The sequence below is a fragment of the Dendrobates tinctorius genome, unplaced genomic scaffold (genome assembly GCF_039654945.1).
Source record: "Dendrobates tinctorius isolate UK_male_01 unplaced genomic scaffold, ASM3965494v1 ptg000326l, whole genome shotgun sequence".
In the NCBI taxonomy this organism is placed as follows: Eukaryota; Metazoa; Chordata; class Amphibia; order Anura; family Dendrobatidae; genus Dendrobates; species Dendrobates tinctorius.
The window spans coordinates 5,414,270-5,438,754 of NW_027361993.1; the positions used below are offsets into that span (position 1 = coordinate 5,414,270).

The window sequence follows — 24,485 nt, forward strand, 5'->3', positions numbered from 1 at the left end:
CTGATCTGTTGATCTTTTGCTCTGTCTTAAGAATATACCTGAGTGCTGATATAGTCTTTTGAAGCCTAGCGACTTCAGGGCCTGTTTTTCCTATCAGTCGGTTGGCTCATTTTGATAGGGTTTTTGCGGATGGCAGACAGCAGCTTTCCTATCCTGTCCTATGTAGTTAGCTTGGGCCCCATCATTTGCTCAACCTATCTTTCTATCTGTGTTAGTGTTTTCATCTTGCTTCACCGTCATTATATGTTGGGGGCTGCCTATTGCTTTGGGGTCTGCTCTGGGGCAGTTTAGTTTTTCCCCTTTCTTTCTTTAGGCCTATTTAGTTCTCCGGCTGTGATCGAGGGGTCTAGGGCACCGTAGGAACCCTCCACGGCTACTGCTAGTTGTTGTGGATAGGTTCAGGGGTCTGCAATCCGATAGCTGCCAACCTCTCTGGTTTTTCTGGACTTAGCTGGTATTTTGTTTTTTCCTCCTTCGGTGACTCATCATAACAGGGCGTACAGCGCGGAGCCGCGTGTGTACAGGGCGTACGGAGCTGAGTCGCGTGTGTATGGAGCGGAGCCGCGCGTGTACGAGGTGTACGGAGCGGAGCCACGCGTGTACGAGGTGTACGGAGCAGAGTCGTGTGTGTACTTGGTGTACGGAGCGGAGCCGCGTGTGTGCGGAGTGGAGCCATATGTGTACTGGATGTACAGAGCGGAGGTAAGTGTGTACGAGGCATACAAAGTCGGCGTTTCCCACGAACACAGGAGTACAAGGCGGAGCCCCAAGGAGTACTTTAAAACTCGCACATGACGTTCCACCGGAAGTGATTAGCTGGAAGCTGACCGGAAATGAGGTAATTTCATGAGGAGATTGTGACGGAACCATGGATGCTTCAGATCCATCACCGTGTCCTCTGACAGCGCAGACAGCAGGATCACCTTGGAATTAGGGATGCCGGCCATGTGAGCGGATCATGAAATGTCCTGCACCGGGAGGCTCAGGTGGGCACTTCAATGGGAGTCGGGCTGCTATAGTATCTTTATAGAATCTCTCTCTCTGTTTCTTTATTTCTCTGTTCTTTCTTTCTCATTCTCTGTTCTGTCTTTCCCCTCTTTTCTTTTTCTTTCTTTCTTTCTCTCTGTACTTTCTTTACTTCTTTCTTTTTCTCTCTCTGTTCTTTCTCAGTCTCTCTCTGTGTTCTTTCTTTCCCCTCTTTCTTTCTCTCTATCTCTCTCTTCTTTCTATCCCCTCAATCTTGTTTCTCTCTGTTCTTTCTTTCATTTTTTTCTTTCTTTCTCTCTCTGTTCTTTCTTCCCCTCTTTCTTTCTCTCTATCGCTCTGTTCTTTCTTTCCCCCTCTTTCTTTCTTTTTCTCTCTGTTCTTTCTTTTTTTTCCTCTTTCTTTCTCTTTCTCTCTATTCTTTCTTTCCCCTCTTTCTTTTTCTTTCTTTCTTTCGCTCTCCCTCTGTTCTTTTTTTCTATCCCCGCTTTCTTTCTCTCTCTTTTCTTTCTTTCCACTCTTTCTTTCTTTCCCCTTTCTTTCTCTCTGTTCTTTCTTTCTCTCTGTTCTTTTTTTCTGTCCCCGCTTTTTTCTCTGTGTGTTCTCTTTCTTTCTTTCTCTCTCTTTTTCTCTGTTCTTTCTTTATTTCCCCTCTTTATTTTTCTCTGTTCTTTCTTTCTCCTTTCTTTCTCTCTCTTTGTTCTTTCTTTCGCTCTATGTTCTCTCTTTCTTTGTTCTTTCTTTCTGTTTTTTCTTCTTTCTCTCTCTGTTCTTTCTTTCTCTCTCGCTCTCCATTCTTTCTCTATTTTCTTTTTTCTCTCTCTCTGTTTTCTTTCTTTCTTTTCCTTAGTACCAGACAGTGTGCCCACAGTACCAGCCACTGTGCCCATAATGCCAGCCACTATGCACCTAATAGCAGTTAGTGTGATCAGCAGTGCTAAATGGGTGCGACTGGGCATGGACATGGGTGTGACTAGTCGTGAAATGGGTGTTGTCGGGGGCGTGGCCTAAGATTTGCGGTGGCGTGCTGGGCACGCCGCAACCTTTGTCCCTCTTTCCCTTCTTCAAAAGTTGGGAGGTATGGAAAAACCCCTAATGGATTCCCCTTTATATTCTTTAACCAACCAGGCAAAACTCACAGTTGGGGGCTGAAACCCTCAGCTGTCAGCTTCAGCAAGGCTGGTTATCAGGAATAGAGGGGTCTCCACTCTCCACACTTTTTTTTTAATTATTTAAATAAATAATTTTAAAAACGGCTTGGGATCTCCTTCATTTTGGACAACCAGCCTTGCTAAAGCAGACACCCGGGGGCTGATAGTCTCATCATCGAGGCTGGGCTGAACTGCATTGACCTCAGGACCGTGGGAAAATGCCAGTGATGATGTCACCGCTGGGGAATGATGCTGTGCTCTCAGCAGCTCATTCACCAGTAGTTTTCAGCCAGGATGATCGCATCTTGGCACCGTCCAGGCTGAAAACTAATTATCCCTCAGACATGGATTACGGCTTGGGACACAATAACGGAGAGGTATGGTATATTGTTGTTTTTTTATTTTTATTACAGGAGATCGAGGGCTTCGCTGGAATTAGGTGATGCAGTAAGTATGGTTTAATTTATATTAACAAAGGAGTCTATGTCATTATATCAAATAAAGGATTTTATTCTGGCTGTGTCTTTATTTAACATATAACTATAGGATTAGTAATGGATAGGTGTCTTATAGACACCTCTCCATTATAAAGAAGTGGGCTTGATGTCACCCAACAATACAAAGGTGACATCAACACCACAAATATTAACCGCACTTACCACCGCTAAAGGGCAAGTGGGAAGAGCCGGGCCAAAGCACCAGAATTGGTTCATCTGATATATGTGCCTTTTCTGCGCAGCTGTGGGTTGCTGTTTTTAGGCTGGGGGGGCTATATCAATGGCCCCTTACCAGCCTGAGAATACCAGCCCCCAGCTGTGAGCTTTAGCAAGGCTGGTTGTCAAAAATGGGGGGACCCCATGCCCTTTATTATTTATTCAATTTTAAAAAAACAACAGTGTAGGGAGTGGGACCCCTCTATTCTTGATAACCAACCTTGCTGAAGCTGACAGCTGAGGGTTGCAGCCCATCTCAACATTCTCCCCTGCTCGCACTGATCGCCGGCAGAGTAGGGGAGAATGATGAGAGCCCTCTTCAGCACCTGCTGTCGGGGAACAGCGCTTATGGTAGCGCTTCTTCCCAGGCGGCTGTCCGTGTGGTACTGATGCGGCACACATGCGGCACACGGTTGCCACACATGTGCCGCAAGTATTACATTCACAACACAAGGACACAGATATCTCCGGTACCATTTTTTCTGGTACTGGAAATAAATGGACTTGTGAACCCGGCCTAAGGCAAAAAAAATTTAAGACATATTTATGAATTAGCTGAAAACATAAGCCCCGCCCCTGAGGAGCCTCTTCTACATAGTCTGATTCTTATCAAAGAATTCAAGGCCATTGAATTGATTTTTATGCCACTGTTTCAACTAGTGCTGATGGGTTACAATTTACCATACAAGTAGACTCGAGTTCCTGTGAAAGAGACGGACGTATTTCTTGAAGGCAGCCATAAATTATCTCAGAGTACAGACGAATGCAAATAACCATGTCCCTTCTTCATACCCATGTGATACAATCAAATTGAATTGTAAATTGAAGTAGGCAAAAAAAAATTATATAATTGTTTGTGAAGTTGAATCAATCGGGAATATAATCTGCTGGCTTTTCATTGATTTAATAACTAAGCACTAAAAAACAATTTGGATTCTGAAATTAACCCTTTACTCTCCATCTAAAAGTAATGTTGTGCTATGTGAGAGTAGATAAATGAATCAAATGAATACCTTAGTAGTCGTGCAGGCAGTGATTGCATAATTACATAGTCCAACATACTGCATATATGATTTATTACTACAGCTTTTAATATATATTTATTAAAAACAGCAGTATATAATATAGACATTTATGTAATATTCACATTTAAAAAAAACAAAAAAAAAAACAAGCGTACATGACAATTTTGTAGATTTTCCTGACCTTGACCTACCCATTCAAGAAAGAGGGGCCTGTAGATTTAGATTTGGGTCCCATCATATCTGAAATGATCTTTACAATCTAGTCTCTTTCCACCTACCATATTGACAGCGAGGTCCCTGGAAGCCGGCCGGACATAGACACCTCTGTACAGATCCCTCAACACAATTTCCTCCATTGAAACAGACTCCGGAATTGCAGGCAGCTAAAAAAAATAAAAGAAAGTAAATTTAATTTTTTTTGCCCTAAAAAATGCAATATAATCCCAAAAATCTGTTTAACTTTTTTTTTTAATGAATCGAGACTACAAGAGGAAATATCACTATAGTAAACACCTCCTGGGAGGGCAGGAGAAGCGGCATCCAGGTTTATCTGAAGCATCTTATCTCTCTGGAAAGATCACTGTGTTTCGATTTAAAGGGACTGTCTAGGATTAGATAAATGTGGCTGCTGTTTACTAAAAACAGTGCGACATCTGTAAACATTCTCATTCCATTCCATTTGTATATCTATTCCATGACAAGGGCTGGGCTGCGACAACTTGTTGTTGTGTTGTGGAGGTCTTTGGAAGGACGTCACATACTTTTCCTGTGGATCATATCATAGCATGTTGTCCAGTAGGTGCAGTAGTTACAGAATTCCTGGAGGCTCCATCTCAAGGACCTCAGCCTGCACTGAACCTAACAAATCCTCTCCATGATCTGGCAGTCTGGGCAATGCCCGGGAGACAGATTGCAGAATCTCTCAGTTTGTCTAATCCCCAGGTCGTATCATCTTGCACTAAGACAATGCCTGCTGTGTGCGTTCTACTTTCAAGCGCCGAGAATTACCCCTGGTTGCTCCATTATTCCATTTTACTTTTGAGTTCTAATATAAACTCGATGGTGTAGGATTTATTCTATTCTCTGCAGTAAATGCATTTCATAAACAAAGATTCTGGTTTGGCTTTTATCTTAAGTCAGGTGGCTCGTTAAAGGGTCAATATTGACTTTTAGGATTGTTACTTCCAGTAGGTGGTACTAGAGATTCAAGTCCTCTTCATCGCTGAAGAGACAATATTCATATTTAATTTCCAAGAGCAGCATTGCATGGCGTATAAGTCTCCTCCCTCTGACATGCCAGGTCTGGCTTGTCACTACTGTCCACAAGGAGAAACGTTACCCTACAGACCACATATACAAAGCTATAAATTCACACAAAGCCTCATCCAAATAATATTGCTGCTAATATGGAGATTTCCCATCATCTTCCATTGTCCCAATTATCCTTCCCGATGCCAAAGGTTAGCTGGAGTGGGGTAGAGCCATTTTTCACTGGAACAGTGGAAACACATTCTTTAAAGATCAGGTTTGGTGGGTGAACCATGTGGTGGATGTCATTGTCTATGGGCCGAACATTGTAATGAGCCATCTCCCTCAGCCCCATAGACAATGATTGGAGTGGAACCGAACATATGTGCAAGTTTCAGTTATGGGACAATCACTTTAAGGCCGGGGCTTGCGTGTGCAATGAGAGAAACTCACACGAGTCTCTCGCCTCAGTCCCCGGCACTGCCGCTGGCACTCGGGACCGGAGTGTGCAGCTGCATGTATTTCTATGCAGCTGAACGCTACTGGACCCAAGTGCCGGCGGCAGTGACGGGTATTGATGCGATAGACTCGCGCAAGTTTCTCGCATTGCAGTTGCAAGTGTGACCCCGGATTTAGGCTGGAGTCACACTAAACGTATAAAAAAAAAAAAATCGGTCCAATTCTCACTGCTGAGAGTCGCACGAGTGTAATGGAAGTGTCATGCAAATACAATCTGATTTTTCACACCTAGCATCTGCTTTACATCCGAATGCAATGCGATTGCTATCCGACTTCAATGCAATTTTAACATGAGCTTTTACATTCTCTATGTCATTTACATATCGTTTTCAGAGGAAATATTCTTCAAAACACATATGCTATGAAAACTGGCAATTCATGTGCCGCGCACAGTAAAATCATAGCATAACAGGTTAGAATAGATAGGATAGATATATACAAATAGAATATATAGGTATATAGAGGTCAGTGACACACACACACACACTACATATATACAGTGTGTATATATATATATATATATATATATATACACATATATATATATATACACTGTATATAACATAGATCAACAAAAGAAAAGCCGGTAATTCAGCAGCCACGTATTGTAAAATCACAGCAGGAGCCGACAGGATAGAAGAGGTGGATTACATATAGTAAATAGACATAGAATAGATAGATATACAATTAAAAATTATAAGTTAAACCGCACCTCATATAGCCAGAGTCCTACAGGACACTAAGTAAGACGCATGTCTCATCCCGGAAAAAAGTCCATACCAAATAGTAGAAAAGACAGCGCCTCAAATGTTGGTGAAAAAGAATTCACATTTTATTCTGCCTCCTGTGGCAACATTTCGATCCAAGTGCTTGAGAAAGCTCTTTTGGATCGAAACGTTGCCACAGGAGGCAGAATAAAATGTGAATTCTTTTTCACCAACGTTTGAGGCACTGTCTTTTCTACTATTTGGTATAGATATACAGTGACATATACAATTAGTACAGGTTTCTGCACATGTATTCAATTATTAAAATATTATTTTTCTGAAAAAAATGGCGTGGGCTCCCGCGTAATATTCTTAACCAGCAGAGGGAAAGCCGATGGCTGGGGGCAGATGTTCGTAGCCTGGGGAGGGGGTAATACCCATGGAGCTTCCCTGGCTGTTAATATCAGCTCACAAATCTATACTTAGCCCTTACTGGCTATCAAAATGGAGGACCATAAAAAATATGACGTAGGGTTTCCTACGGAAGGGGAAGGGGCCATGGATACTGCCCCCCCAGGCTAAAAACATCAGCTCTCATCTGCCCCAGAAAAGGCACATCTATAAGATGTGCCAATTTTGGCACTTAGCCTCACTCTTCCCACTTGCCCTGTAGCGGTGGCAAGTGGGGTGATAGATGGGGGGTTGATGTCACCTTTGTATTGTCAGGTGACATAAAGCCCTGAGGTTTGTAATAGAGAGGCGTCAATAAGATGCCCCCATTACTAAACCCAATAGTCATATCGTATAAAAACACACACACACACACACAGAAAAAAGTTCTTTAATTGAAAGAGTGACACAGACTCCTTTAATAATCTTAAACCATACTTACAACCTTGACCATTCCACCGACGCCATTGTCTTCTGCAAAAGAGTTAAGAAAACAAACAATATTTCTTCTGCTCGCTGTGCCATCAGACAGATCCTGGGAGTTCACAGCCAATTAACTCACTTCACCTATTCACAGCTAATGAATTCACTTCACCTATCGGACTTAAACACAACCGTTGTGGGAACATTTCCCACCACACTCGGGCTGATGTCCGATAGGTGAAGTGAGTTCATTGACTGTGAATGGGTGAAGTGAGTTCATTGGCTGTGAACTCACAGGACCTGTTTGAAGGCACCGTGAGCGTGAAAACATTCTCGCACTCGCAGTGCCATCAGACAGGTAATAGAAGTTCACAGGGATACACTTAGCACATGCTGCTCAGTGTCTCTGCTGGATGACAGGCTGTATGGTCGATTCATGCAACCATGCAGCCTGCCATCTAGATGTAGCAGGGACAAATGGATTATCATCTTCTCTGCAAAAAGACGAGGAATATTGTTTGTTATTTTAACTCTTTTGCAGAAGATAATGACATCGGTGGAATGGGCGAGGTCGTAAGTATTGTTTAATTAAGATTTTTTAAAGAAGTCTGTGTTATTCTTTCAATTAAGTGACTTTTTCTGGGTGTGTGTGTTTCTATATGATATGACTATGAGACTAGTAATTGGGGCGTTTTATTGACGCTTCTCCATTACTAACCTCGGGGCTTGAAGTCACCTGACAATACAAAGGTGACATCAACCCTCTCCCATCTATCACCCCACTTGCCACCACTACAGGACAAGTGGGAAGAGAGAGGCAAAGTGCCAGAATTGGCACATCTTATAGTTGCCTCTTTTCTGAGGCAGCTGAGAGGTGATGTTTTTAGCCTGGGGGGCAAGTATCCATGGCTCCTTCCTAAGCTATTATTTTCAGCCCGCAGATGTCTGCATAGCCTTTGCAGCTCCATGGTTATTACCCCTTTCCCAGGCATTAAACATCTGTCCCCAGCCATCGGCTTTCCCTCTGCTGGTTAAGAAAATTATGCAGGAGCCCAAGCCTTTTTTTTCAGAAAAATAATCTTTTATTAATTAAATATAAGTACAGTAAGCTGCACACACACTGCACTAACTGTATTTGTCACTGACAGCTATATATCTACCTGTTCTATTTGTATTTATTGAACGTAATCCATCTATTCTATCCTGTCGGCTCCTGCTGTGATTTTACACTATGTGGCTGCTGAATTGCCGGCTTTTCCTCTATTTAAGTAATATATACATACTGTATGTAACTGACATCTATATACAGTATCTATCTATTCTAACCTGTCGCTCTGTGATTTTACTGCAGATAAATTGCCAGCTTTTCACATGACATCAGTGTAAAAAAAAATGGACAGAACTCACATGGTCCGAGTGCTGTGCGATTTTTTTTTTTTTTTTCCTCGCACCCATAGGCTTGCCAGTCTCTGTGACAATCGCAGGATGCTACGATTTTACACACACATCGAATAAGCCTGAGAAAATAAACAGTGATGTGAGCTGCCGCATAGATTAACACTGAGTGGAGTGCTATGTGATGTTTTTTCGCATAGCCCATGACTGTATTCTACGGTAGTGTGACTCCGGCCTAACTGTTATGCTTTCTTCTCAGGCTTCTTCCTTAGATGTGACCAGACTGCATACACTCATGAAATTGTGAAAAAAAACCACAATTCTGCCATTGTATTTTGGGACTTTTTATGGTGTATATTTGTAAACAATGGCCATGCAATATGATTCTCCTCATCGATCTGATTACGGCGATAGCAAACAATTACAGTTTTTATTATTTTAGTGGTGAAAAAAAATCTGAAGTTTGCAAAAAAATGTTTGCAGTTGTATAGCCATTTTCCGAGACTTGTAACATTTTAATTTTTCATCCAATTTAGCTGTATGAAAGCTTATTTTTGTGGGGCGAGACGTTTTTATTAGTACCATTTTGGGATAGATGTGACTTTTTTATTGCTTCTTACAGCATTCTTTGTGGAATTGTGTAGACCAAAAAAAAGTGTAATTTTGACATTCTTGAAATTTTTCCATGAGCAGTGTTTAACAATCGGTTAATTTTCTGAACACGGCGATATCAAATACTGTATATACTCGTGTATAAAAGTCGACCCGAGTATAAGTCGAGGCACCTAATTTTGCCATGAAAAACTGGGAAAACGTATTGACTCGAGTATAAGCCAGGTATGCATTATCACCGCATCCCCATCCTGGTATGCAAGTCCTCCTCATCCCTGTCCTTGTATGCATGGCCCCTTATCCATATCCTTGTATGCATAATCCCCGTCCTTGTCTGCATGGCTCCTCATCCCTGTCCTGGTATGTATAACTCCTCATCCCTATCCCTATCCTTGTATGCATGGCCCCCCATGAGAAAAGCAAAAAAAAAAAAAACTCCTACTTACCTTCCCTTATGCCGTCACAGCATCTTGTTCCAGTGCCAGCAGCTCGTGTGACCGGCCAATCACGTGTCCCCGCTCATTATGGCAATGAATATTCACCTCTCTCCACTTAGCAGGACACGTGATCGCTCAGCCGCAGGAATTGCTGGAAGCCGGAAGAAGATGCTCCACCACTCCCCCTCCCTCCGCCGGCTTCTGGGACAATCTAAGCAGGTTACGGGATGCAGGGAAGGCAGAGCAAGGGTTAACAGTGGAACAATTTAATTAGAACAATAAGAAAACTCCTCGCAGGGAGATAACAGTTAAATTGAAAACAGGAATTGCAATGTAACAACAGTCCAGCTGTTAAACTTATCGTGTCCGTAGGTTTCTCAGTTGCAGCCAGTCCACTGGGGGTGGTAGTACCAGCTACAGCCGATATTGAGTCTTCTAGGTGGTTCTCAACAGATCTTGGTCCGGCTTCTGGCGGCAATGGGCGGTCACCGATTCTGCCCGCTGAGCCACTAGTCCATAAGTCTGTGCAGCTAAAGAGGGAATCGCTGCAAGAATCTTTGTCCAACATGGATGCTACTGCACGTCTGTGATCAATGATGACCACAACTCTGGGTCCTGCATGTGGCACCCGCTCCTCCGTGCGAGCACTGTCCCTTGCCTAGCCGGGTGCTTGGCACTCTGCTCCCTCACTGGCTGAATGGTGGAACGCGAGAGCTCTGCTGCAGCTTAACCCCGCACTGTCTCTCCTCCTGTGGAGCACGCCACACTCGTGCCTCTGACCTCGCTGCTGGCAGGAAACGGAGGTCTATTTCCCGTGCTTCCTGCCTTCTGTCTAGCTTAGCCACGCCTCTTCCTCTCGGGTCATGGGATCTGTCCAGTCCCTTAGGCTGAGTTCACACGTACCGGAATGCTCGCAGAAATTACCGCGAGAATTCCGGAATTCCATTCTGCGGGAAAATCGCATTTTAAATTCCTGCGGAAAAACTAGCATTTTGCAAGCGTAATTAGCTTGCAAAATGCTAGCGTTTTCCAAGCGATCTGTAGCATCGCTTGGAGAACTGATTGACAGGTTGGTCACACTCGTCAAACATAGTGTTTAACAAGTGTGACCAACTTTTTACTATTGAGGCCGCCTATGCAGCATCAGTAGTAAAAGATAAAATGCAAAAAAAAATAAAAAATGGTGTTATTCTTACCTTCCGACTTCCCGCGCAGCTTTCCCAGTAATCCTTTGCGAAAATGCCCGCGATGGCGTCCGTTCTCGCGGGATCGCGATGTCTCACGGTTATTCGCGATGACGTCACGCGAATGACCGCGATACTTCGCGATCCCACGAGAACGGACGCCATCGCGGGCATTTTCGCAAAGGATTACTGGGAACGAGAGCGTGGAGAGAAGCGGGAAGGCTGTGCGGGACGCCGGAAGGTGAGAATAACAATATTTTTTATTTTAAATTCTATTTTTTACAGGGATATGGTACCCAAAGCCCGGAGGACAGTCTCCTCTCCTCCGGACCGTGGGTACCATCCGCAAATGTTCTGCTTACTTTCCGCATGGTGTGCACAGCCACATGCGGGAAGTAAGCGGGACAATGCATTCCTATGGGTGCGGGACCGCCGCGATTCCGCAAAATTAATGAGCATGCTGCGGTTTTTACCGCGAAGCGATTCCGCCGTGGTAAAAACCGCAGCATTAGCACAGCATTGCGGAATCCCATAGGAATGCATGGGATGCTTATTTTTCGTGTTTTTGCGGCAAAATCGCACGGTTAAAACCGCCGCGGAAACGCAAAAAAAACGCCACGTGTGAACTCAGCCTTATTCTTTCCCCGTGGCAACACAGGGTGCAGCCTTGACAGTTTCGGACTCGGCATTGTGCAAGTACCTGAGGCCCGGTCTTCCTCCTTACACATGGCCCGCCCATGAGAAAAGCATAAAAAAAACCCTCCTACTTACCTTCCCTACGCGCCCTCACATCATCTTGTTCTGGTGCCAGAAGCTCCTGCGACCGGCCGATCACGTGTCCCCACTCATTAAGGTAATGAATATTCACCTCTCCACTCAGCAGGACACGAGATCGCTTGGCCGCAGAAGCTGCTGGAAGCTGGAACAAGATGCTGCGAGGGCACGCAGGGAAGCTAAGTAGGAGAGGGGTTTTTTTACAGCTGCTGGAAGCAGGTGGCTGCGGCTGTAACTGTGCACGCTATAAGAGAAATGAATATGCCTCCTGTGACTCGCTGCTCCGCCGCTCCCCCTCCCCGCCAGCCTCTGGGACAATGACTCTTGTATAAGCTGAGGGGGGGGGCGTTTTCAGCAAAAAAAAATATGCTGAATAACTCAACTTATACACGAGTATGTATTTTTTTTTTTTTTAATATCTTTTTTTTCACTGAGGGGAAAGGGAGTTGATTTGAATTTTTACATATATTTTTTTAAAAATTTTTTTTTACTTTTTACTGATTTTGCTGTTTGAAGATGCCACATTTTTTTTAAAACTTTGATGAAATAAAGATTATATTTGAAATTTTAGCAGAAGGAAACAGGAATAGAAGTGGCACTCTAACTCGGTAAAAAAAATGGAAAAAACTTTATTCAAGGCATGTTAGTCATGTTTAAAAAAAAACAGAACACCTGATGCGTTTCTGGCGCGTACACAGCGCCCTTAGTCATAGGATGACAATTTGAAATTTTACCAGAAGCTGGAACTATTCCATTTTTCCTACACTGCCAACACAATCGTCGGCTCGCGGTTCTGTGCATGCTGGATTCCTACTTCAATGGTGAGCTGGCATTACCATGTTTTCTTTTGTCTGGATTTTAACTATCCAGACATTCAATGGGACATAGAATCTTATGGTTGTGCTAAAAGCTGTAAGTTAGTTCTTATCCGTAGTTCAGGACAATTGCCTGTCTCAACTGGTAGATGAACCAACCAGGGAGGTGAACCAACTATGGAGGTAATCTGCTGGCTCTGGTTCTGTCAAACCAGACACAATTTCAGATCTACAGGTCAGGGAGCATTTGGGATGTGGCCATAATATGGTAAGATTCAGGGTATGTGCACACGCTGCGGATTCCAGTTCGGATTTGGCCACGCGGATTTTGTAAAATCCACAGGTAAATCTGCAGGTCAAAAGACCTGCGGTTTTACCTGCGGATTGCTCTGCGGTTTTGCCTTGCGGTTTTTCATCTCCTCAATAGAGGAGATGGCAAACCACAGCGGAATCCGCAGAAAGAATTAACATGTCAATTCTTCCTGCGGTTTCAAAACCGCAGAAAAACCGAGCGGAAAAATCTGCACCGTCTGCACTGCGGTTTTGTATTCCCATAGGGAATAATGGTACTGTACATCGCAGCGGCCAAAACTGCTGCGGAACCGCAGCAGAATCCGCAGCGTGTGCACACACCCTTAATGTACTTTCCAAACAAACGTTCAAAAGGGGAAATGCGAAAACCTGCAACTTTAGGAATGCTGATTTCAACAAATTAAGGGAAGAGCTTAATCGTATAGAATAGGACCACGTAACTGCAGTGAGCAAGCGCTGGGCCTCTCTGACCTTTCCAGGCGCCAAGGTCAGTTTTAGGCAAAGTGGGGCCCTAGGCAAAAGTTTAAAATGGGGCCCCAAATGCTAACATATTGCACATCACACAGAAGCATTTCTGTTGTATTTACATGAGCTGAGTTCAGGCCGCTAAATGAGTGTGATCGACAATATTGGAGTTAAGTCGTTCGACACTTGTTTCCCGGCCTCTTTACAACAACTGAGAAAGAATGATGGGAACAGAACAATCACTATTAGATCAATCTGTCCTCATACACTATCATGTTATCAGCAGCACTTCTACAGTTTACATCAGCGATGTGCTGCTGAGAACAATGATTTTTGTTCCGGTATAAACAATCCAATCACTCAATGAATATGCAGCATTTTGCTTGTTTAGTATAATACACCCCATAGTCTTCCATATATTATAATGTGCACCCCATAGTCCTCCATATAGTATATTACACTCCCCATAGTCCTCCATATAGTATGATACACTCCCTATAGTCCTCCATATAGTATAATACACTCCTCATAGTGCTTCATTTAGTATTGTGAAGAACAGTATTCAGATGTACGGGACATCTTGTTCTCCAGGCTCCATTTTTGTGCTTGCAACGACATTTTGTTGTTTACGAGTTAAAATTTGTAACTTATCTAGATGAAAGTTCACAGTTGTTATGAAACCAGACTGTTCCAGCTTGTGCAAGATATGAGACCCTGAAGAATGTGCTATTGTTCTATTTTCTACATCACGCAGCTAGGGACATATTCCGATTTTCTTGCAATGCTATTGGCTTATAAAGTAAACGATTCTATTGGTAGCTGTATACTTTGCATAATTAAGCAGAATGCTATGTAATGTGAGATTCAATAAATGGGGCTAGTGGTCTGCTTTGATCCTCCCATACAGAGACACATCTCCGTGTGGTCTTTCTCAGTTGCTAGCAACATCCTGTGAATTAATTTGGAAATCACCTGGACAACTGTCAAGGGTTAATTTAGCCCTCCCTCAACAGTATAATGCACCGCCATAGTCATCCATGTAGTACAATTCACTTCCCATAGTATAATTCATCCCATAGTTCTTCATATAGTATAATGTATTCCCCATAGTCCTCGATACAGTATAATGCAGCCCACATGTAGTATAATGCAGCCCCGTCATACAATATAATGTAACCCCCCCATAGAATATAATGCAGCCCCCCGCATATAGTATAATGCAGCCCCTCCATAGAATATATGGTAGCCCCCTCATAGAGTATAATGCAGCCCCCACAGAATATAATATAGCCCCTCCATAGAATATAATGCAACCCCCTTATATAGTATAATGTAGCCCCTCCATAGAATAAAATGTAGCCCTCCTGATATAGTATAATAAATTAAAGCAACAGAGACACCAGAAACAATATTCTATAAATAAATAAAAGGTAAAAAAATATAAATAAAGATATATGTATATATATATTTTCAATTGTATACACATATCTAATAAATAGCCTTGGTGCTGTGTGAAAAAAAAAAGTTAAACCCACTAGAGGTAGACGAATCAGTCAAAGCAAATGAAAACATGGATTTGCCAAAGAATACAAAGCAGAAAATAAATAATAAAATGCCATTATTAAATAAAATTGGCAGAAGTTATTAATCAGGACTAGGAATATACCATTAATGAGATAATTATATATATTGTGGTGTAGTAACCACTGAGTCAGCTAGTGGGCGCTGTGTGGATGTCCCAGGAGAAAGGATGAATGGCAGAATACTGAATGGCCGTTATGTATCTCAATGTGGGTGGCTTTGGGATGGAGACTTATGTGTTGATCAGCAGTGATACTGCTGAGATGTTTCAATGTGTAAGGGAAAAGTCTCCAGGTAACTAGAAACATGGGCTGGCCTGGTTACCTACAAAACCACCCAGGGGGTGTGTTTAAAGCACTATTGTAAAGAGTGTGTAAAGGCTTGAAGGACCTGTGATGCGGTCAGAGTCATGTGACCCGGTGGGCGTGGCTATGGACCATATAATGTGGCCAGGGTAGGTCACATGGGGGTGAATGCTGGGATCTGGTTGGTCCAGTGTGGAAGGTCCCGTCTGAGTGAGATGGGGCTACCTTCTGACAGCAAGTGAACGCTGTGTTAATGGCTGCACGTGCCTGGTAATTCCTTGGAGGGAATGGACGTCTGCCACAGTATACTAAAGGAACCGAGTGACCCTGACGTGGGTGAGATAACCGATGCTAGAAAGCCTGTGTGTGCATAACCTGTATGACTACGGAGTAACAGAGCTGAGCTCTGTCACGCTGTTAAGTGAACTTTATGTTGCTGTTATGGGTTTATGCTGCTGAATAAACCACATGGACTGTTATGAGTTTATGGAAAACCTGTGCCGGATCTGATTTATTGGCTGCTGAGCGAGTATCCCCTACTTGAATGACAGATGACAGCGCTACCTCACTATATATATATATATATATATATATATATATATATATAAGAGAATAGGGATCCAGCAAAAAGATGAAAGTTCACCAGAATTATAAAATCTTCTTTTTTATTTATCCATTAAATCATTTAAAAAAAATAAATGGTACAATTGGTAACATTCCAGCAAGGGACTACATGTTTCAGCACTATGTGCCTTCTTCACGGTCCTATTTGAACTGAGCTCCAACACTGACAATATATCCTCCTTTGTGAAACATATTCAAATGACCCTTAATTAAAAGCAGTGAAACAAACCAGTTAAAAACACCTGAGTAAATGGTTGAAACTCAGTTCAAAAATATTGCTAGAAAAATACATATATTGAACATGTTTTATACATAGACCAATGATATAAACATTAAGTAATAAATCAACAGTGATATGGAATAACTGCCGCAAAAATGAAAAAAAATTTTATATAAACATATATGAAAAAACACATCATGTAGTAGGCGCGATCTAAGTTTCAGAGACAATCACAAATATGACTCTCAAAGGAATAATATATAGAGATATAATCTTTAGAAACTAATGTAAGCACTCTATCTATAAAAAAAAAAAAAAAAAAAAAAAATTTAATGTTTGCTTACTTAATATTGTGTAATAAGATCCATTCTACTGTTCAATCCGTCAGGAACTCTAGTCTCTAATAAAAAGATCCACCTACTTTCTCTAGAGAGGATTTTATTTTTATAATCACCACCCCTACGTGGTTTTGTAACCACCTCTATTCCCCTAAAATATATATATAATTGAGAGAGAAAAAAATTGTAAAAGCATGACAAAAAAAGAAAAACATTTGGGTGCAAGCCAGCATATACCAAACCTCCAAATAGTAATAGTATACATATATATTGTAGGGATTCGCTCTGGTAGGTAATGGCAGGGCTGCAGTAACGAGGCAACACACAGGCTTAAAGTCCAATTTCGGTGGTTTAATGTCACGTTGCAAACAGCAGATTAACAGAAAGTAAGGAAAAACAAATATACTCCAGCTTGGAGAACCACTGGTCCCAGACTCACCCCTTGCATGGGACGGGCTTAACTAAGTGGCTGCCGGGTCCGCGGCATCCGCCAGGTGCCATTCCCAGGGTTGTTGAGAGTCTTGCTGCTATAGTCCTGCAGCACAGGGATCCTGTATACAAGTCAGGCTAAGTCCAGCCAAGTTCCTGTAAATTCCAGACACACTCACATGTGCCAAACACCAACCTCCATTTCATAGCCCATAACCCCTCCTACAAGTGAGGTAAACATCACATGGGCTGATCACGTGACCATGACATCATCACAGGTCCTGTCTTTAGGGAAAAACCTGGCCAAGCATTAACCTGCTGGGAGAAATGTATCTCCCATCCAGTAAAACACCCTTTACTGTACCACATACCTCCCTCCTATGTTCAACCCTAAGGGGGTGGACACATGACATACAGTGAACTCTGGACAGGGCATCTGCATTCCCCTGTAGCCTGCCTGCCCGATGTTCTACTGAAAATTTAAAATTTTGCAGGGACAGGTACCACCTGGTGACTCGGGCATTCCTCTCCTTAGCTTGACTCATCCACGTAAGAGGGGAATGATCTGTCACCAACCGAAATGTTCTCCCCAGCAAATAGTAGCGCAAAGACTCCAGTACCCACTTGATGGCCAGGCACTCTCTCTCCACAATACTGTACCTGATTGCAGCTGGGATAAGCTTCCGGCTTAGGAAGATAACGGGATGCTCTTCCCCGTTAACCTCCTGAGACAGCACGGCCCCGAGCCCTATCTCAGAGGCATCCGTCTGCACAACGAACTATTTTTGAAATTAACTTTGTAAAGGTCTCCTATAACTGATCATTCCAGTGGACTATCACAGATTTCCTCCCTTTTAAGCAGTCTGTTAAAGGCGCAGAGAGGGTTGCAAAGTTGGGAATGAACCGCCTGTAATATCCCACCAAACCTAAAAAGGCTTTTACCTCCACTTTGTTTACTTGAGGCTTGAGAACTCCTCTCCCAATGACGTAACCCAAGTACCAAGCTTCCTCCAACCCTATGGAACACTTCTTTGGGTTGGCAGTTAGCCCTGCTTATCGCAGAGAGTCTATCACTGCCTGTACTTTTGGTAAGTGACTTTCCCAGTCGGTGCTGTACACAATAATGTCGTCTAGATAGGCTGAGGCATAGCGGTGATGGGGACGGAGAACAATATCCATTAATCGCTGGAACGTTGCTGGTGCACCATGCAACCCAAAGGGTAACACCTTATACTGGAACAGCCCCTCGGGTGTTACAAAAGCCGTTTTTTCCTTCGCCGCCTCTGTTAGGGGTACCTGCTAATAACCTTTTGTGAGGTCCAGAGTTGTAAAATACCGTGCCTGCCCAAATCGCTCTATCAACTCGTCAACCCAGAATCTTAGAGACCCATCAGGCTTGGGTATTAGGACTATTGGGCTGGCCCACTCACTTTGGGACTCTTCTATGACCCCTAACTGCAGCATAGTTTTTACCTCTTCCGAGATGGCTTGTTGCCGGGCCTCAAGCACCCGATATGGCTTTAGTCGGACTTTGGCCTGTGGCTCCGTGACAATGTCATGTTGGATTAGGGAGGTGCATCCGGGGAGCTCCGAAAAAACATCTGTATTTCGGCTAATGAACTCCCGGACCTCCTGAACCTGTCTAGGAGACAAAGTGTCTGCAATTTTGACTGTGGGTTGGGATTCTCCTGCCTCGCCCCGAGGTGATGGAACCTTCTCCATCTGAAACGCAGGCAGCGGACTATCCCCACCAAGGTTTTCTCTATCTTTCCATGGTTTAAGCAAATTAACATGGTAAACCTGTTCTGGCTTTCTCCGTCCTGGCTGGTGTACCTTGTAGTCTACTGGCCCCACCTTTTCCATGATCTCGTAGGGTCCCTGCCACCTTGCAAGAAATTTGCTGTCTACGGTAGGCACAAGTACCAACACCCGATCCCCAGGGCTAAAGGTTCTTACCCGAGCCCCCCGGTTATAGACCAGACTCTGTGACTTGTGCTGCCTCCATATGTTCCCGGACTATGGGTAGGACTGTCTCCATTCTTTCTTGCATTTTTGCAACATGTTCTATCACACTTTTGTGGGGGGGTAGGTTGGTTCTCCTAGGCCTCTTTGGCTATATCGAGTAAGCCCCGTGGATGTCTGCCATACAATAGTTCAAAAGGCGAGAACCCCGTACATGCCTGAGGCACCTGCCGTACTGCAAACAACAAACATGGCAATAAGAGATCCCAGTCCTTCCCATCTTTGGAAACTGCCTTTTTCAACATGTTCTTCAGTGTCTTATTGAATCTTTCTACCAGACCATCTGTTTGGGGATGATAGACCGATGTGCGCAACTGTTTAACATTTAGCAAATGGCAGAGTTCCTTCATAATTTTTTACATAAAAGGGGTTCCCTGGTCTGTTAAAATTTCTTGAGGCATTCTCACCCGCGAAAACATACCCATAAGTTCCTTTGCTATAAGCTTAGCTGATGTGTGGCGTAGAGGAATGGCCTCAGGATATCGGGTAGCATAATCTAGAACTACCAAGATGTGTTGGTGTCCCCTTGCCGACTTATTGAGAGGCCCGACCAGATCCATTGCCACTCACTCGAAGGGTACCTCTATGATTGGCACCAAGGGACTCCGAAAGTGAGGCTGGGGACTGGCACACTGGACAGGAATTACAGTACCGTTTAACTTCTTCATGGACCCCTAGCCAGTAGAACCGCTGCAGAATTTGGTCTAAGGTTTTCTTTTGGCCCAAATGCCCCACAAGTACATGCGCATGCGCTAAGTCCATTATCAGCCTACGATATGCCTGAGGTACCAGTAACTATTCTACCATTTCCCCACTTATTTTCTCCACTCGGTATAACAAATCTTGGTTCAGCTCAAAGCGTGGCAACACTGTAGCTGCCCCAGGTTGTTGGGCCAAAGTAGGGTCTCGGAGTTGCGCCGTACCAAAATTGTCACCTGCTACATTCAAGTCTGACAACTCCGGGTCCCGGTGGCAAGTCTTCCACCTCTCCAGCCAATACTTCTATGGGAGAATTCTTCCCCTCCTCCACCGAAGGGAAGGTTACCCCTACCGCCAACACTTCTTCCTCCAAGCCACCAGGTTCATGCCCTACTTCTGGAGAATGTAACCTGGTTGCCTCTGGTGCCGGCAGTTGCTCCGTAGGTGGGACAACAGATGGCCACAGCACAGAAAATAAAGGAAAGTCTCTTCCAATTATCACTTCATAATGCAGATTAGTCACAACCCCCACCTCGTGGCACTGCCTTCCCGCTGGCGTGTTTATCACCACTAGTGCGGTGGGATAGTCTTTTAAGTCCCCATGTATACACAACACCCCTATTTTCTGACCCGTATACTTGCCAGTTTGTATCCAGCTGGCTTGTACCAGGGTTACCAGACTTCCTGAGTCCAATAGGGCCACAGCCGGGGTGCCTTCCACTTCAACCCGACACAAATGTTCCATATTGGGACCTTTCGGGGTGCCCATTGCACACATCGGTTTGGCATAGTGAGACTGGCGGTACCCAAAGTTTGTGTCCATGGGCTCAGCGAGGTGGGGGCAGTCAGCTCTCATATAACCTGGTTCCTGGCACTGCCAGCAGATTATGGGGCTCCTTACTTCCCCAGATAAGTCCTGAGCAGCCTTCCTGGGCTCCTCTCGCCAAACCAGGGGTGGAGACTTAGGGAACCTTCCTGTTACCTTCCGGGGAGTTCCTCCCTGTAGCTCTTTGGTAGCCCCATACCGTTCTATGAGGTCTATCATCTGCATGGCATTAGTAGGGGATGCCTGTCCGACCCATGTCTGGAGGGAGGGGGGCAAAGCCCTCCAAAACTTATCAGTCACTATGCAGTCCAGCATGGCTGTGGGGGACAACACCTCAGGCTGCAACCCCTTTCGTAACATCAAGTTGTAATACTGGGACCGAGCCGGCTTGGAGGGGGTAAACTCCCACTGGTGTACCCGCTGGGCCCGAACTAACACATTTACCCCAAGACGTACCAGTATCTCACCCTTGATGACCGTATAGTCCGCCCTTTGCTCCGTGGGTAGGTCCTGTTGGGTGACAGGACAATTGTGTACAAGATAATTGTGTACGGACTATTGTGTACAGACAATTGTGTACAGGCCAATTGTGTACAATGACAATTGTGTACAAGGCAATTGTGTACAAGGCGATTGCCCTGTACACAATTGTCCTTGTACACAATTGTCCTTGGACACAATTGGCCTGTACACAATTTTCTGTACACAATTGTCCGTACACAATTATCTTGTACACAATTGTCATGGAACCGGTCCTGTTGTGCTTTCAAAGGTCCTGGGGCCAGAAACGGAGCGATGATTTCTGCCTACTGGTCCCAGGGTAGCTTCTCTCTCTCAGCGACTCCTTTGAACATCTCCAGGTACGCCTCCACAACGTCCGACTTCTCCATTTTGGGAACCGCTGTATGAACCGCTTTCTGGACATCATGGATTGCCCGGTTAGTTCCTTTTGTCTGCACTGTCGTGATATGCTGTATCAACAGCTGATTGGTTTCCTGCTGCTGCTACATAGCCTGCTGCTGCATACCCTGCTGTCGCATGGCCTCCTGCTGCTACTGCCGCATGGCCTCCTGCTGCTGCATAGCCTGCTGCTGCTGCATAGCCTGCTGCTGCTGTCGCATGGCCTCTATGAGCGTTTTTACCGTGGCCTCCATTTCTGGAAAGTTCCCCGCCTGGGTCTGTGCCACTTGTTTCCCCCAGGACATAGGCTGGGGTACAAATCAAAAATAAGAAAAACAGCCTGGCCTCACTGCGTTTTCCCGCATTCAGTCCACCAATTGTAGGGATTCGCTCTGGTAGGTAATGGCAGGGCTGCAGTAATGAGGCAACACACAGGCTTAAAGTCCAAATTCAGTGGTTTAATGTCACGTTGCAAACAGCAGATTAACAGAAAGTAAGGAAAAACATAAATATACTCCAGCTTTGAGACCCACTGGTCCCAGACTCACCCCTTGCACGGGACGGGCTTAACTAAGCGGCTGCCAGGTCCGCGGCATCTGCCAGGTGCCATTCCCAGGGTTGTTGAGAGTCTTGCTGCTATAGTCCTGCAGCACGGGGATCCTGTATACAAGTCAGGCTAAGTCCAGCCAAGTTCCTGTAACTTCCAGACACACTCATCATGTGCCAAACACCAACCTCCATTACATAGCCCATAACCCCTCCTACAAGTGAGGTAAACAGCACATGGGCTGATCATGACAACATCGCAGGTCCTGTCTTTAGGGAAAAACCTGGCCAAACATTAACCTGCTGGGAGCAATGTATCTCCCATCCAGTAAAACACCCTTTACTGTACCACAATATATATATATATATATATATATATATATACTGCTCAAAAAAATAAAGTGAACAGTATTCCATTTGCATGCAACAGGCTGTGTTCCCTTTATTTCTTTGAGCAGTATTATATATCTATCTTGTGTGTGTATATATACAGTATATATATACTGTATATATACACACACAAGATAGAAAAAGGCGGATCCAATCACGCAATATTAAAATTGATAAAAATATAGTATAGTATAATGCAGCCCCCCATAGAATATAAAGTAGCCCCCTCATAGAGTATAATGGAGCCCCCATACAATACAATCTAGCCCCCTATAGAATATAATTCAGCCCCCCATAGAATACAATATAGGCCCCTCATAGAGTATGATGCAATCACCCCTCATAGAATATAATCCAGCCCCCATAGAATATAATGTAGCCTCCATAGAATATAATACAGCCCATTTCCTCATAGAATATAATGTAGCCCCCCCATAGAATATAATACAGCCCACATCCACATAGAATATAATGTAGCCCCTACAGAATATAATACAGCCCCCACATAGAATGTAATGTAGCCCCCCCCGAGAATGGCCCCAGAGTCCAGTACTCACTGAACATGGTGGCGGTGGTGGGGGGAGTTGGCGCTGGCGGCATGCGGGCCCCCCTGACTCATGGCTGCGTGATGTGCAGCTATTAGCGGCGCGCCACTGACTGGGGACCCCTGGGGGAGTGGGGGCCCTAGGCAGCTGCCTGATCTGCCTGCCGCTAACGCCGGCCCTGCCCTGCGCACTGCAATACTTTGCTCTTCCCTCAACAGGGCAGAAAAGTACACCTGCGCAGGAAAGCAATACCGGGGAGCCTGTGTGGATGACGCAGGGAAGCGTCAATAAACATGAAGCAAGCAGGAGGATGGTGTCGCAAGAAGATGGGAGGCGCTGGACCGAAAAGAGTGACACCCATCGGACAGGACAGTCCCGCAGGTGATTATAATAAAAGTTACTTTTCTTCTCTTACAGGTCAGATCAGGGGCAGGGGCAGATATACAGCATTATAGAATGCTGTAGATACGCCCTGAAAGGCAGTGGCCGTAACTCGTATCGGCCAAAACTGGTGACAGGTTCCCTTTTAAACCAGGGGTGATTTGGCACTCTGCTATGTGTCCCATGTTGCATCTAAAGATAGAACATTTTTATGTTAGGCATTTCACTGTTGATGGTCCTGATGGGGTTTGAGAACTTGTGTGGCCATCACTGAGATATTCTAGACCTTGCATGTTTCTATATCATATTAATTGCACATAAAGAAGTCCTGAGGCAGAACATGGACATACAGTACTGCATGGAAAGGTGCCATTTATGGTACTTTTACAGTCAAGAGTTAGACAATTCTATGTTAGCACCACGCCGGATCCCTGCTTTGACAGGCAGGGTCTCCAGCGTGTCACTTTACTCACCCGTGCTGCGGTCGGTTCTTCCTTTCCAAGCTTCCAGCAGAGCTTCCAGCCGGGTCTTCAGCCAAGTCCTTAGAGCACGCGCATGCGCGCTCCCGCCCTCTTAAAGGGCCAGCATGTGCACTTGCTATTTCCTCCCCAGCCAATGGCTGTTGGACATTATGTATATATTGCAACCTTCCTGTTCTGCAGTCTAGTTGTGTAAGGTCGTGGACCAGTCCCTGCTGCACTCTGGTGCAGATCCTGCTTACTGCACTCTGGTGCAAATCTGGCCTGCTGCACTCTGGTGCAGACCCGGCCTGCTGCACTCCGATACAAACTCTGCCTGCTGCACTCTGATACAAACTCTGCCTGCTGCACCATCCAATCTGTCCTACTGGGTCCAGCTGCTGCACATCCATTGGTCTGTCCTGGAGTGGCACCTGGCATTCATCGGGAGCCAAGTCTAACCTCATCGTCAGAGGCTCTAGTGAACAGTCTGGTGCTCGCTTAGTCATGCCCCTCCAGGGTCTCCACAGTCAGTGGCACAGTGGTTCCACAAACCACGTCCGTGACAGTTTGCTCAGGCCATGGAACCTGCTGGACCCCGGATCCCGCTTGTTCGGACCATGCACCAGGAGCTCTGCCAACAGAAAGACACGCAAGAGGAGCTGTCCATGCAGTTGCAGTCCCTGACCACCAAGTTCAAGGCCTTAAACATGTCTCCAGAGTTCCTGCATGTTGAAGCAGCCATGTCTTTTCCGGAAACCTCTCAGACTGTTTTTTTAGGTCGAGGTCCCCGACTCGCAGCTCCATCACGCTTTGACGACAATCCCAAGGTCTGCCGCGGGTTCATCAATCAGTACCGGCTACATTTTGAACTTCTTCCTCACCACTTTATGTTGGACCGAGCAAAGGTGGCATTCCTTATCTCGCACCTTGGAGGTGAAGCCCTGGGGTGGTTGAACCCATTATGGGAGAGAGCTGACCCGATTATCTCCAATTTGCCTGCATTC

General features: G+C 44.8%; 1 protein-coding gene and 1 long non-coding RNA gene across 2 annotated transcripts in view; one reads left to right on the plus strand and one right to left on the minus strand.

The window, feature by feature from the left end:
* The window catches only part of MEGF6 (multiple EGF like domains 6), a 557,152-nt gene that overhangs the window by 395,348 nt on the left and 137,319 nt on the right, over window positions 1-24,485 (minus strand). The window contains exon 4 of the mRNA XM_073561705.1: window positions 4,152-4,256. Coding sequence (XP_073417806.1) covers window positions 4,152-4,256 — 105 coding nt within the window. The remainder of the gene's footprint in view (window positions 1-4,151; window positions 4,257-24,485) is intronic.
* LOC141074173 (uncharacterized) overlaps window positions 1-24,485 on the plus strand; it is a 65,607-nt gene that overhangs the window by 4,245 nt on the left and 36,877 nt on the right. The gene's annotated exons all lie outside the window — the stretch shown is intronic.